This window comes from Hemibagrus wyckioides, linkage group LG01 (assembly GCF_019097595.1).
Source record: "Hemibagrus wyckioides isolate EC202008001 linkage group LG01, SWU_Hwy_1.0, whole genome shotgun sequence".
Classification (NCBI taxonomy): Eukaryota; Metazoa; Chordata; class Actinopteri; order Siluriformes; family Bagridae; genus Hemibagrus; species Hemibagrus wyckioides.
This window is the reverse complement of record NC_080710.1, coordinates 7,592,493-7,607,530: the sequence shown is the minus strand read 5'-3', so window position 1 is coordinate 7,607,530 and position 15,038 is coordinate 7,592,493. Positions and strand designations below refer to the sequence as shown.

General features: G+C 38.0%; 2 protein-coding genes across 7 annotated transcripts; one reads left to right on the top strand and one right to left on the bottom strand.

Annotated features, from left to right (window-relative positions):
- Positions 1 to 764: 764 nt before the first annotated feature.
- On the bottom strand, positions 765 to 2,683 carry prss1 (serine protease 1). Its single transcript, XM_058386411.1, has 5 exons — positions 2,530 to 2,683; positions 2,195 to 2,354; positions 1,568 to 1,821; positions 1,252 to 1,388; positions 765 to 1,013 (listed from the first exon to the last, which is right to left on the bottom strand). The coding sequence occupies exons 1-5, from the start codon at positions 2,567 to 2,569 to the stop codon at positions 864 to 866; spliced, it is 741 nt and encodes a 246-aa protein (XP_058242394.1). The 5' UTR covers positions 2,570 to 2,683; the 3' UTR covers positions 765 to 863.
- A 1,010-nt stretch (positions 2,684 to 3,693) lies between these two features.
- si:ch211-261d7.3 (myb-related transcription factor, partner of profilin) lies at positions 3,694 to 14,380 on the top strand. Of its 6 annotated transcripts, none has more exons than XM_058386388.1 (4): positions 3,694 to 4,778; positions 9,279 to 9,701; positions 10,066 to 10,854; positions 14,009 to 14,380. In XM_058386388.1, exons 1-3 carry the CDS (start codon positions 4,538 to 4,540, stop codon positions 10,848 to 10,850), a joined length of 1,449 nt encoding a protein of 482 aa, XP_058242371.1. In that variant the 5' UTR covers positions 3,694 to 4,537; the 3' UTR covers positions 10,851 to 10,854; positions 14,009 to 14,380. The 6 variants fall into 6 exon arrangements, with proteins under 6 accessions (XP_058242371.1, XP_058242357.1, XP_058242380.1 ...); XM_058386374.1 differs by having other exon boundaries at positions 10,066 to 10,860; XM_058386380.1 differs by having other exon boundaries at positions 3,713 to 3,822; positions 4,474 to 4,778; positions 10,066 to 14,380.
- The last annotated feature ends 658 nt before the right edge of the window (positions 14,381 to 15,038 follow it).

The window sequence follows — 15,038 nt, the reverse complement described above, 5'->3', positions numbered from 1 at the left end:
TATGGTAAATATACTTATTGTTCATTTAATCATCATCTCAGGCGTGAGAAACTCTCTAAATAACAAAAGCTAAATTGAATTCAGGTGGATTAAATGTATTTTCTAAGTCTTCCTCTCCGAAACTCCAACTGTATGACCTTAGTCAGAAAAGACACCACTGATCCTTGTAGGGAAGACAATTCCCATAGGGTGGGTCTCGGTTTCCTGGTTAATTGTGTAGATCAACACGTGAGTAATGGATATTTTCCTGTTTTTCTGTCCAGTTCTCGTGTCATAGCCAACCTTATAGCCATAGGAATTTAGGTGGCATTTGGAGTGGCAAGAACCAGGACTATTTTTCTTTTAAATGTGAGGGACTGCCACGATACCAAGCATATGTCCTCCTGTTTAAATCTTTGTCATATGATTTGGTGTATAATGACTAATGGAATAGTTTTCACTTAAAGCAAGCAAATTGTCAGAGAAGCACTATGCAGCAAGCCCATGGATTTTATTTTAGTTACCTAAAATCTAATGAGAAGATTTTCTTTTGTTTTTTTTTCCAGAAATAGAAATAATATGCATTAATAAATGACACATAGTTAGTCATGTGGAATGTTGCAGTGCTTGCTAAAACCATTTAAACCCGAGTTCCTCCACTGGGATTTTATTGTTTTGTTTGTGTGGACTAGACCCAACCTCTAATGTGTAATGTGTTGTTTACATATTTTCTTTTGCTCTCCTATGGAGCACTGAGATTAAAAAATTACCCATGTTTGTTTCACTTTGCAGAGGTAAAAGGTATTCAGTTTATTTGTTCAGGTACATTTGCTGTTGTTGTAATGAGCATCTATAATGTCACACAAATGTAACATCTCAAGGAACTAGTTGCGGCTCATGGTGTCCCTGATCCAGGAAACGTAGTTGCAGACTTTGGTGTAGACACCAGGCTTATTCCTGAGAGCACAGCCAATTCCCCAGGACACTATTCCCTGCAGCTGACCATTACACACAACTGGGCCACCTGAATCCCCCTACAAATGGGGAGGGTGAGGGCAGGAAGGGAAAGAATTTGTGATTAAAGAGAGAATAAAAGAAGTAGCACAAATCGTCTATTCATGGGTTTAGACTTGTGAATGTGGACGCTAGTTTCTTGTAATGTATAAATTGACATGTATGCACTCCTGTATATTATTGACACTAAATTACATTTTTATCTTTTATATTTTAAATGAAAATTACTTTGACTTGTTCTAGCCATGATCTCATTACCTGGCAAGAATCTTTGCCTCCCTCAAGGAAGCCAGCACAGAACATGTTGGAAGTGATCTCTCCAGGGTAACAATTTCTGCAAGTGGTGTCACTCAGGATTGGGGCATCCAAGCACCTCAGATTGGAAGGGTAGTTTGCTTTTAAAAGAAACATGGTAGCCTATTGTAGTCACAGTTTTTACAGCCACATTGCTTTTTGCATAATATCCACTGTTATTTTCTTGTTATTATTTCCTTCTTATGCTTATGTAGTAAAAACAGGAAAATGTGCTCATGTAAGAAGAACTGTCACATACAAGGTATAAGTAAGCACTTACTGCCACTGCTGAGGGTGTTTCCCCATCCAGAGATAAGACATATCGTTCCAGCAGGAACGCAGCCAGAGGGCAAAGCCACAGTTTTCACATAGCTATTCAGGGTTGCAGCCTTGCTAAGCTTGATGAGCATGATATCATTGTTGAGTGTGCTGCTGCTGTAACTGGGGTGCCTGATGATTTTTGCGGAGCTAATGAACTGCTCAGTTCCTTCGTTGGCATCGATGTTGTGCTCACCCAAACGCACCTCGATACGCCTTATTATAAGAACACAAGAGTCTTAGTACATACAATCTCTGCTGGAAATAGGATGAAAAGACTGTATACTTCAGTGGAAACAGAATATTAACGCTCTGTTTACATTTTAAATTTCATACTCTGCTTCATACACTGCTACCCTGTTGAACATTTTCTAAACAAATGTACATTACGTTGATTGTGTAAATATAAAAACAATCATTACTTAGTCACCTAAACATTCCCCACATCTGCCATTTGTTCTTACACATGTACACACACATCTGACATCAGCAAGATACCTGAGCATAACAAAGGGCTCACTGAAGAGGCTCAGGATCCACTGTATCCCTGACCAGGTTACAGAGTTTACAGATGTATGATTTTACTTACGACTTATAACAATGAGCAGCTGACACAACCCACAGATTGCTAATCAGAGAGCCTCCACAGAAGTGGTATCCAGCATTCAGAGACACCTGATAGGGCACACCATTCTTTCTGCACTCATATCCTCCAACAATCTTATCCTCCTCATCAATAGGGGCAGTGACTGTAGTGAGGAGAAGAAAGAAAAACAAAATGATTGCAGATTATCTGTTACAAACATCACAACTACATACACAAATGCCTAAACATACCTAAACATGTAAATGGAAAAGCATACATCGCAACACATTCTATAAATATGCAAAATAAAAAATATACAAATGAAAATGGGAACTTACATGCCACTGCAAACAGAGAGAGTAAAATGATCCACTTCATAATTGGAGTCAGCGATGATCAGCAGAAAGCTATGTGGAAAACATAGCTTTTATATTTTTCCTCTTATCTCCGAATGATTTAAATTCACAAATTAATGATTAACCTGCTTGAGAATGCACAGATGGCCAACTAATGCCATGCAGATGATAAATCTACAGCTATATTTAGTTTATATCAACTATTTCATATCATTTCTAATACAAGTGAAATGGATTTGATTGTTTTGCAGTAGTTGTATTTTATATTATTACACATTATTATAAGGACTATGGCTTTCTGTGCAAACAAAAAGAATTAGCATTTCATAAGCCAACTACCCTGCCCATTGATGAAATAAATTGGGAAGTCAATGGGAATCAGTTGCATTGGGAACTCCAATGCAAGTCATACCTTAATAATCTATAATAATCTATATTAATTATCTGAGTTACTGTACCTTTTGAGGAAGGAAACTGGATAGTTATGTCTGGAAAAAAAAAACACTTGCAAAAGAGGGCCATAATTCCAAAATTAAATATGACTATAAATAATTTTTATTTCAGATTTACTTAACTATTTACTGTTTAGTGACAAGGTCAAAGCTCTATTGGAAAAAATAAAGCTTATCACATTCACATGCTGAAAAGACCTCTGGAACTTGATTGGCTTGTGTGGGAACCAACATCTGCCAGGAAGGAACAACTATTTTTGGTTAAGTCCCTTTAAAAAAAAAAAGTAATAAATGAAATTTTTTTTCATTTATTACTTTTTCTTTTTTCATTTATTACTTTTCATTTATTTTTTTCATTTTTACATTTATTATAATGAAATTTTTTTCATTTATTAAGTAATAAGTGAAAATTTTTTTACCTAGCACTGAAACAGAAAAAGATAAATAAAGACTACATTAAATTAAAGCGTTTTTTATTTGTAGATGTTTGATTATAGCCTATTGCTTGGCTTCAGTTTCAAAGAACTGTCCATGCAGGCCTGGAATTACTAGAATAGATTTATATTTATGATTAAAATATTTTTCCATAATAAAAATTGAACTAATGACAACATATTAATTGTTCTTGCTGTAGTCGACTCTTAATAAATGAATATTGCTCATTGTTATGAACAGACGTCAGGGCCGACGTGACGTCACATCTCTGCGACAGCTTTCAGACTGTGTACACTATGTAGCCACAAAAGATTCTCAACACTAGACTTTACGTTTTTTATGGTACATTTTTCATTCTTTTTGTGAGTTATAAACCATCGGCACAAAGGTGAGAAACGACCTCGCTTATTCAGACAACACTGAATAGTTTTGATAGTTACAGAGAGCACGGTTTTGGACAGTCAGCATTCATTTGCCAATTACAAGCTCTGGCTACGGACGCTAGCTAGCAGTTAGCTTAGCTAATTTATGCCGGATGCCCATCCATTGCGGATGTGGTGCAGAATAAAGGAGTACTGATGCGACAGATAAAATTCAGGCCGTGGTTCAGTTCTCCTCTTTGGGTAAATTTGTGTTGCTTATTGGTTTGGATTTGTTTTAATATATTCGGTTTTATCAGCTCAGATTTTACCCCTTGTTTTCAGATCCGACTTCCATGAGATGAGCTCGATTGCTCGATACTGGCGCTGCCTCCTGCTGCATAACACCGTTTTTATATCAATTACTTTTATATGTCAATTTTTAAACCTAACTTTTTTTTTTGCTTTTTTAACATGTAAAGGTGTATATTCATTTTTCTTAGTAGTTCTGTGACAGGGTCATGTGCATCCCCAGCCACTGATGTTGACAGACAGTCTGTGTCATGAAATAGTTTCCCCTTCATCTGCACACTCATAGTTTCATTCTAGTCACCTAAGGTATCACCGTGGAGCTGGTCTATGACTTTAATTGCTGTAAATCATGCAATGTGCATCCTCAGTGAACACTAGTCATGGCTGAGAGTGATGCCACTTTTCTGAATGGCGCTGCGTTGGCTGTGACCCATGAGTGAATATTATGAGGAGGGCGGGTTGCTGTATGAGCGCTCGCCTCCCATGCACATCAAAGTGGAGTCACCTGAAGGTGCCTTCGGAGGTCGTGTCTCGGAGGACGGCTTCCCCCGTGAAGACGACGACTCTGAAGGTAGCTGTGATCACGCTGGCCTGCCTTTCAACGTCGTGGTCGTGCATCCCAACATTGTTGCTCCTGGAGTGGCTTCTGATGAACTGATACCTATTCAACAAAGTAAGCTGCAACTATTCAAAACTTTAAGCACCTTGAAGCTGCCAGTAGCCTTTCTTCATCAGATAGGTGACTAATTGAAGACATGCAAATATTTTAAATTCAAATAGTGGGCATTCACAAGGATTCGTTCACAAAATATTGACTGGATGCCAGAATTTTTTTTTTTTTTAAAGCTATTTGGAACAAGGCAGTTACGATAAAAGAAGTCTATAGAGTGATAGGTTACATGCTACCACAAACATTCACTAAAAGTTTCCGTTAACTCTCAGTTGGGCCTGTTACGGTAAAAAAGAAACCCAGTAATCAAATTATCTGTTGCTGTGACAACATAACCATAACTTTATTGTAATACTGAATAAGTAAATAAATTCAATTTCTGTTTTCCCTTTGGACTGTAAACAGGATTTTGGTGCCAGTGACAAAAATCACACACTGGTAAAGCCCTCTTTGACTGTGACTTTAGATTGAAAGGTAGTACAACACATAATTTAATGTGCTGACCAGCAGCCGATTTAGTGTCACTGTGCCCGAAGACAGCCAATGACAAAGTGCTGGTAATGTCAAAAATGTAAATTTTATTTCTTATACTGCCTATAGAGGATGATTTGGAACTTGAAATGTGACATGAAATATTTATGTTTGAGCAAGAGTTCATTTAAAGGACTTGCTCAAATTAATAAATACAACTTTCCCAGCCTACATGCCTGACCGCTCATCCAGTGAGCTGAAAAGCTAATGGACAAAAAAAAACAACATACTTCTTATATCAACTTCACTTTGAAGAATGAACAATCCATGTTGTACCAAGACAAAAAAACAAATTAAAAAAAAAAAAAGTTTTCTCTAGGTATAACAATACGTGAAGACATGGAGAATACATTATTACAGACTTTGTTATAGAATTTGGCCAAGCTTTAACTAGGAGCATCTCAAACACTTCATCTTAAAACGTAGTGCAAATAATGAAAGAAATAATTAAGCAATGTTGCCCAAACCAGACTGCGGTTATACCGCATATCAGCGCTGTTGTGATTCTGCCACACAACAGCACAATTGTCAGTGTGATCATGTCACACAATTGTCAGTTCTATTAACAAGAAATTAATATTGAGTAAATGACATTTCAGACACAATATGACAAAATAGTTCCCAAAGAATTCACCGCTGGATAGAGAAGTGTCCTGACTGACATTAAGTGTAGGACATGTAAGGAACTACATGGGATGTAAGGAACTACTGTTGGTAGAACGGGAAGTTTATGTAGCAAACACAGTCAAGCAGTGTGATATAAACAATGAACCAGTGCTGTTATGCAAAATATCACCACTTTAGGAATGCTGTTTAACAAATCAGGCCTGCACTAAGTTGAGAAATTTTACTGACACACCCAAAACTGTTAGCAGATTACAGATGGGTTACAAATTAAAGTTAAAAAAAAAAAAATTGTGTTATGTTTTGAGAGTCAGTGTGTTGACATGGTTTTGTTCCGCTTGTACACAGAGTCTACAGACTGTTCACATTTATCCTATCATGATGCCAGCTTAGATAATATCCTGTGGAACAATGGTCTTCTATACCTCCAGTCCAGTTCCAGACACATGCAGATTCTGGGCACATTGAAGCTGTTCAGGCAGTCCATGGCGACCCAGTACTTTAATAATATTTATGCTGTTTTTTTCCATATAAAGCTGCAGTGTGTAAGATTTTATAATAAAAAGAAAAACATTTATTGAGTCAGAGGGTTAAATGTATTTATTTTTTGATAATTGTGATGTTGACTAAGTCAGTTGATCAAGCTGTAATATTAATTATATATCAATATAATAAAAGTCAGCACAGTGTAAATATACAGTGTATACAATTTGCTCAGATACGGCGATACATACAGACACTGACATCATACACGAAAGATGTCCAACTTTGGTCCAGAAATGAGAGAGACATTTGCTGTGTAATTTGTTGGGAAGCTAAGGATGATAGTCAGCACATTTTTTCTAATTGAGGAATTTGTATCATTGAACAGTCGTAAAATTGTTTAGTAAGAGAATTAATGATCGCTGGCTAGTGACTAACGTGAGGTGTTTGTGTTTCTCTATTTTAGTATTTCAGACTCAGGTGTATTGGGCGAGAGTGAGTGAGCTGGGGCATCTGCTTGTCTTGGTGTGTATAATACTTATTCTGTGTTTTAGCTAACATTCTGCCACTGTTCCGCTTATGCCTGTTCAGATCAACTTTTTTGACAGGCTGGAGAACAAATAGTAGATCATAAAATAGACCCAGAACACAGATTGAGTAATAAAAATACACACACTTTAGTTGTCTGTGCTGTGTTGTTATAGACAAACCGTATAGCCAAATGTTTGTGGACACCCAACCATCTCACCTGTATGTGCTTGTTGAACATCTTATTTCAAGGTTCGTCCCCCATTTGTTTTTATAATAAACTCGGTTGTTCTGGGAAGGTGTTTACTCTATATTGGCTGGGGAACAAGGCTGTAGGAATTTCTCATTCATCGACAAGAGTACGAAAGGTCAGGTGCTGATGATGGGCGAGAAGGATGGGAGTGCAGTCTACAACAGTCTAAAGGTGTTCAGAGGGTTTGAGGTCAGGGATCTTTGTAGGCCATTCAATTTCTTCCATACCAACTATGGCAAACCATGTCTTCATGGAGCTCACTTTGTGCAAAGGGACATTGTCATGCTGGAACATTTTTGGGCCTCTTAGTTCCAGTGAAGGGAAATCATAATGCTGCATCCTATACAATTGTGTGCTTTTAGCTTTGTGGCAACATGAGGACTGCATATGAGTGTGATGGTTAGGTGTCCATTAACTTCTGGCCTCTAGCTAGCTAGAAGCAATGGGTTAGTTAGTGCTGGAGATACACAGTGCCATTACGTAGATATAAGCCTACAAGGGAGCATGTAGCACAGTAAACATTAGGTTTTGGTCTTCAACATTGTACTCGTGTAGATGTACACAATATTTATTTCTTATAACGCTTCTTTATACTGTGGATATACTGCTATTATGTAGTTTTGGTTGCAGTCTAAATTCTCCCTAAAGGTCTGTTGAATTGGGAAAAGAGTGCAGTACGACTGCTGTCATTTTCGTGACTCAAGTCTTTTAAGTAAATTCTGTAAAATCATTCATTTATATTTGTTCATTGTGTTTGTGCCGAAGTGCAGCCTTATGTTATAAAATTCTTTGTGTGTTTACTTGGAAAAAGACTCATTTTCACACCCAGCCCAGCAGAGACTACCAGTACATGACCTGAATGGCTGGAAATATCCACTAAGTCCAAATTAACCCGGAATGGACTCGTTAAACTGACTCCATTTATACGCTGAACAAGAGAGGAATGCATCTCTGTTTTGACAATTCTTGAATAATTCAATGACATGCACACATACACATTTGCTCAGTTGCTCATACAGTCAGTCTTCAGTCTGTGAATGCAATTGCAAGGCCCTTCAGGATAAATAATAAGCATTACTTTATGATCATTTCACTTCAGTGACTCTTTCAAAAGACTATAACACATCTAAGCATAACCTATTTTCTTTCAAAATCTTACATACTGTAGCTTTAATTTGTCACCCATTTGTCTGTAAATGAATTATGCACCAAAGCACTAGAGCACCAAAGCACTAGAGCACCCTTGACTGAGAATGATATTATCATACAGGGATTTAGTCATAAGAGCAATCTTATTTTAGTATTATCATCAGAGTCTGAGGTGCAAGACTTCAGCAGTGTAGTGTTTTGTATTTTCTCCTCTAATCACCAGTCCCTTTATTAGGTAATGTGTTTGTGATGGAGCAGGTAAACACTAAAGCATCTAGCGAAGTTGGCCGTCTGGATCTTGAATTGGAGATCTCACGATCCAATGACCTGGTTAATATCTTTAATGTAAAATGTCATTATTGGTTGTGGGGAATGTTTGTCACGTGACCTATATCTCCAGATTAGTGTTTTTTTGTGATGGACAAAGATTCTACTGGCAGCTTTAAAGATTGACTTACCACAAGGTTTTTAGTTGTAGTGGTCTTTAAAGATGTGCATTTTTGTTTTATGTCTCAAAACAAATTACTAAGCAGATTTGTTATGTTATTATTATTATTATTATTATTATTATTTTATTTTTTTTATTTTTTATTTTTTTAAACCAAGTGTAGTATTTGCAAACAAAAAATCTGTTGCTTGTCTTGCTATGTACATCCACTTTGTTTGCACATTTTTTTAAATTGTGATCTTGATTTATTTCCACACTAGTTGGTCATTATTTCACCATTGCCAATCTTGTTATTAGTATAAAATAACAGTAAAAGTCCAGCTCACATGCCATATCTTAACATGTAAACAATCAGTTAATATTTTCCAGCCTGATAAACTGAGCAATTGTTATGTAACTGTTTACTCCCGGCTCACTTATGTAGACTTATGTAGAAATACTCACAGTCTACAGCAGCATGTTTAATACATTTGCCTTTTACCATCAGACAGAGGTGTTTCAGCAGCACTGGCTTCAGGGGGTGCAGGTAAAAGGAAGAGTAGGTTTAGCGGTGCTGAATTGGAGGTGCTGGTCTCAGAAGTAACCCGGTGTGAAGGGGAATTGTTCGGCCCGGCTGGAAGACTCAGGCGGCGTGAGAGAGAGCGAATATGGGCTGGTATCTTGGAGCGTGTGAATGCTGTATCCCGAGTCCCACGCACCCTTCGGGAAGTAAAGAAACGTTGGGACGACCTGAAGAGACGCAACGGTGGAAAGCTGGCAGATGCGAGGTTCCGCTCATGGCTTCCATCCAGTAGAGGGAGTGCAGTTTTGGGAGGGCCTAGCCAGTTGAGCCCCAGGTTTCACCAAGCCCGACAAAAAATGAGTACAAGGGGAAAGGCCAGTTTCGCCTGTTTGTCTGACACTGATCCAGGTGAGGAAGGTTAACCCCTTGCATGAAAATTAGATTTGCATTGTTCATTTTGTTGCCTTTTTCTTTTCCAGTACAATATATTGTATGTTTGCATGTGTTTTTTCCTGGTGTAATAACATGAACATAAACATGCCACTGAAATATTTGGACACCTCAATATATGATATTTGTTATATAAATACATATAGGGACTATATATTCAGAGAACAACAAATGCACACTTGATGCCTTTGGTTTGTAAGTGAATTTATTCACTTATTCATTTTTTGCAGTAGCAGGGACAAGCTACCTTTTCTAAAAATAGGGAAAATTTAAGATCTTGGTGGGGAAAAAACCTGAGTTAATTAGTTTCCTTCTGTTTTAGTTACAGGAGGGGATGGTTCTGAAAGAGATGGCTTTGAAAAGGAGGATGAGTCTCATGAGCAGGAAGGTGAGGAAGGAACCAATTATGAAGGTGTAGATAACAGCATGGAAGACAAACTGGGATTAGGCCTTGGGTTAGGAATAGTTCCAGCCCCAACATCTGAGCGCTGGCTTCCTCCTTCACCGCTCTATAGTGCCCCCTTCCTGAATGGTACTCCTCAGCCAAGTCCAGAACCATCCCTTGGAGCTCATCAGGGCCCCATTGAGCCTCCTCCTTCACGCACTTCCTGGCTAGAGGATGAACTTCGGGGACTTGGAGAAGCAGCTGTGCAGCTTGGAGATCGCCTTGAGCAGAACTTAAGGGAGTTTGGCGAAGGTTTCAGGCACGACATGCGGACACTCGTGGCCTCACAAGAGGCTCTGACAATCAGCTTACAGCAAAATAATGTGCTCTTGCAGAGACTTTTGGGCCTTCTTGAAATGCAGCAGCAGCAAACACAGCCTCCGCAGCACCAAATTCCACATCATCAGCTTCCACATCGATTATCTCAAGAACATTTGCAGCATCGACAACAAGAAGATCTGCCACAGCAGATTTTATCCCAGGAGCTTGAACAACAAATTCCTCAAAATGCAAATGAACAAATATCAACAGCTGCTACTTCTGTACCACTACCCCCGGATATTTTAGATGGCACTTCCCAGCCTGAATCAGCAACCGAAACGAATGTCCAGAGGCCATGTCGGGGTAGACCAGGAGACCACAGGCGGAAGCGTAGGCATTAGATATGTAAATGTATATGTCCTCAAATACTGTTTATTTCTACAAAGGTTTTATATTAAGATGTGCAGTTGAGTTAGAACAGATTATGCCATGTAAAACTACATTTTGCCTGTTGCAAAAAAATACTATTAAGTTATATACGTAAAAAGATTATGAAATTGAATTGAATGGGTTATTCTGTGTTAAATGGCTGTGGAATTTAATAGAATTAGTTTACACGACACAGCATGGGATACTGGTTTACTAGAAGAAAATTCCATTTGGGTGACAGGTATGAAGTTGCCTAGGAATTAAAGCTGTTTCCATATAAAAATCTGCATGATGGAAAATAAATTCCCAACCCTGGTCCTGGACTGCCCCTGTTTCGCATTTTCACATTTTATTGTTTTTCTGCTTAGTAATCAGCTAATGCACACCTCTTCCTGAGTGGTGCGTAAAGAGCAGAGCAAACACTGACTGTGCTCCAGGGCCAGGTTTACCAACTTGTGTGCTGGAAGATTCATCTATTTACCAGAAATATATCATTACAGAACTGACACTCAAAGTCTGATTAGTTTTTTGAGGTTCTGTATTTTTACAGGATGGTCTACAGTTACACACACTCACCCTCATTTCATTAGAAACACCTAAACATTCATGCAGTTATCTAATCCCCCTACTATGTGGCAGCATTACAACACGTACAACTAGGTAGATACAGGTCAACAGCTTCAGTTAAGGTTTACACCAGACATCAGAATGGGGAAAAGTGTGATGTGTGTGAGTTTACTGTGGAGTAGGTGTTTGTACCAGAGATGGACTAGTTTGAGTATTTCAAAAAATGCTGTTCGCCTGGAATTTTCACACACAACGGTTTCTAAAGGTCACAGAGAATGGTGCGAGGAGAAAAAAATAAAAGTATCCTGTAAGTGAAAGGTCAGCAGGCTGACACATCTTGTTGATGAGAGATCAGAGGAGAATGGCCAGAGAGGTTTGAACTGACAGGACATTTATAGTAACTCAAATAAGCACTCTTTACGTCCGTGGTGATTAGAAGTATCTCGGAACACAAAATGCATCAAATTTTGAGGTGGATGAGCCAGAAAAACAGAAGAACATGCCAAGTTTCATTCCTGTCAGCCAAGAATACACATCTGAGACTATCATAGGAATACACTCGCCTAAAATGGGCAGTTGAAATCTGGAAAAAGAGCTCTTTTTTCCATCTAATCTTTAGCTGGGTGAGCCTGTACCAATGATAGCCTTACAGTTTGGCTGATGGGAGAAGAAGCTGATATGATCTTCTGCTGTTGTAGCTCACCCACCTCAAGATTAGATGGTTTGTAGATGATTCGATGGTTTTTCTATTCAGCACAGTTTTAAAGATTTATTATTTGAGTTACTAAATCCTTCCTGGCAGCTCTAACCACTCTGGGTAATTTTCTCTGACCTCCCTCATGTACAAGGTATTTCCACCCACGGAGCTTTTGCTCAGTCAATGCTTTTTTCGCACCATTCTGTGTAAACTCTACAGAATGTTGTGTGTGAACATCCAAGGAGATCAGCAGGAGATCTGATACCAGCAACCCTGTGTGAGCAAAGTCACAGAGATCACACTTTTTCATATGTGATTTGTACATCCACTGAAGCTCTTGATCTCTGTCTGCATGGATTTTCTGCATTGTGATGCTGCCACATGATTGGCTGATCAGATTAAGATATTATAAAGGTCTTTAGTGTAAATGTCTCCTTGCAGATTTTGTCACCTCCTTCTGCTTGTTGCTGGTGGGCATTTGTGTTGCCTCTGTGAGGCTATTTATAGCTAATGTTGGTGTATTCAGGTATAGCAAGGAGCAACATATTTCTTTGGAGAAACACAATTTGAAATAACTCTCTTAGTGGAGTATTATTAAATATTATATCAAGCCAAGAGTGTAAATTGCAGACTCTTTACTTAGTCTTAATGTAGGTTAGCTCCTGACATAAAAAATGGGAAGAATGGGGAAGAATATCTGCATTAACTGTAAAACTGACTGTAAATCTAGGGGGTAGTTTGGTTTGACCTACAAAACCCAGCATTACAAAAAGATTGAAAAATGAAGTACATTGATGTTTAGATGGCAATTAGAGGTTGTTTAGTTTGGATTTGTTGCTGGTTATTTTGAACTTTTCCTAATTTGCCTTAAAGCCATTGCAGTATGTGAATTTGCTTTCAGCTTGTTTCAAATTTTGGAGAACAGGTGAATGTATAATGAAACATATTGTATATAAAACATTATGGATTGTATGTTGCCTCTTGGGATTTTGAAGCATTTGCTATGCTGTAAGTAATAAGTAGTAATAGAACCAGGATAGTGAGAAGAAGTAGTGCAGTTGGGATGGCAGAAAAAAAACATGGGAGCATTTATAGTTTTGCATTACAAATTTATAGAGCCACACAGTCTTTAATAGAATAAAGAAGGCATGTCAGATCTTATCCACAAAAGGCTGGTGTTGATGCCGAATTCATTCCTGTCACGCAGAAGACACATCTGATTCCACCTGTTTAATTAGTTGATCTCGGCTTTCAAAAGACTATGAGGTGTGGCTACTGCTTGATGGTAATGAATCCTTTCTGGATAAGATTGGACACCCCTGGTTTAAAGTGAACCCTACAGAGGTCAATATTTTCATGTCTCAGTCCTGCAGTCTATCACATCACTATATTTTTTTCATGTAACATTGAACATTGTACTTGGTATACTAAAGGGCCTGTAAATCATTATAAGTCAGCATCCTTTGTTTTTAAAATTTTTGGATGTGCTTGAAGGGTTTATTGCTTCTTGTTTTGTCCAAATTTAAATAACTAGATGGCCACCCTAGAAGATTCTTTCCATCAGAGTAACATTTTCACAAATATTCAGAATGGGGACAGTTGTAGTCACTTCATATCCCTATATAATGTGATTATGAGATTCATACCCAAACCTCTTTTCTGCAGGTTATTTGACATGGAATAACCCTGATGCTGTTATCTTCACTGACATATTCTAAACATATTCGTTGTTAGCACATTAGTTAATTTCATTCAGAACGTCCTGCCTTTATTCATTCAACCTTGTGTTTACAACAATCGACACGTTAAACTTTTAATGTTTATATTTGGGTAAACCCAGTAAGTAACTTTTTTTTTTTCTTCCAGAGACAAGATGTGAACATCTGGTGTTGAAGGATATTTGTACTGTTTGACGATCAATGCTCTATAAAGAGTTCACCATTAGGTTTAAAGGAAATATTTTAAATGAAATGAATAACCACTTCATGCTCTACTATATTCTCTGCATGCAGTGCAATGTAGATTCAATAGATTGGTGAATATATTTTGTATATTTATAGCCCCGTCATGTAAATAAGAAAGAACTTTACCAACAAGACATGTCTTGATATAAACATGGATTGAAGGGGATTGTCCCTTACAGCAATATACTGTATTTTAAACATTGGAATAATGTTTAAGAGGAACATATATATTAAAAGACACTGTTATCTACTATATTAAATACCTTACAAGTCATCTGGTGTAAAAATTCATTGTTTTATTATGTAGCTTATTTACAGGGCTCAAATGCTTAAATGCATCAAATACGTACATCACTAGCAAATATGATTAATATGATACTGAACTTGTGAGAGGGTAATTTAATAGACATAGACGATTTTGGACTTTTATTAAGATCAAACATTTACTGTAATACTATATTTAACATGCCTCTGTTGACTTCTCCTGTGGACTTACATACGTATCACACGCAGCCATGGGAGTGTTTTTCTATTTAATTAAAATGTTATCAGTGTGTGGAGGCAGGGGACACTGTCGAGTACCAGTTTGGGAATGGAGGGCGGAGCCGGGAAAGGTGAGTGTAAGGACTTGCACCTGCGTGGGATTTTTCTAACAAGTATTCTGTGTTGTAGTGAGCGGAAGCAAGAGCCACAGGAGTTAGACAGCTGAGCAGCACAGAACCATATGCGACCATGTGTGTGTTTATACAGTATCATGATGAAGAAATCAGAAACTGTGACCAAGATGAAGTTATTGAACCACCTTGAGCCTGGCATTAGTGAACTGAGGTTTGATTACAGCCTGAATCCACCAATGCATTGTATGTAACACCTTAAAAAGTCATTGATATGTGGTACCTCGCCGCTCAATTGGTGGTAACCTGAGGGGAGAA

Coding starts and splice junctions, on each gene's coding strand:
- prss1 (XM_058386411.1), bottom strand. CDS start 2,569: ATGAAGTGGATCATTTTACTCTCTCTGTTTGCAGTGGCAT. Junction 2,355..2,529: donor CTCTCTGTTTGCAGTGGCAT/GTAAGTTCCCAT, acceptor TCCTCACTACAG/TCACTGCCCCTATTGATGAG. Junction 1,014..1,251: donor GAGGCAAAGATTCTTGCCAG/GTAATGAGATCA, acceptor CCCCATTTGTAG/GGGGATTCAGGTGGCCCAGT.
- si:ch211-261d7.3 (XM_058386388.1), top strand. CDS start 4,538: ATGAGTGAATATTATGAGGAGGGCGGGTTGCTGTATGAGCGCTCGCCT. Junction 4,779..9,278: donor ACTGATACCTATTCAACAAA/GTAAGCTGCAAC, acceptor TTTTACCATCAG/ACAGAGGTGTTTCAGCAGCA. Junction 9,702..10,065: donor TTTGTCTGACACTGATCCAG/GTGAGGAAGGTT, acceptor CTTCTGTTTTAG/TTACAGGAGGGGATGGTTCT.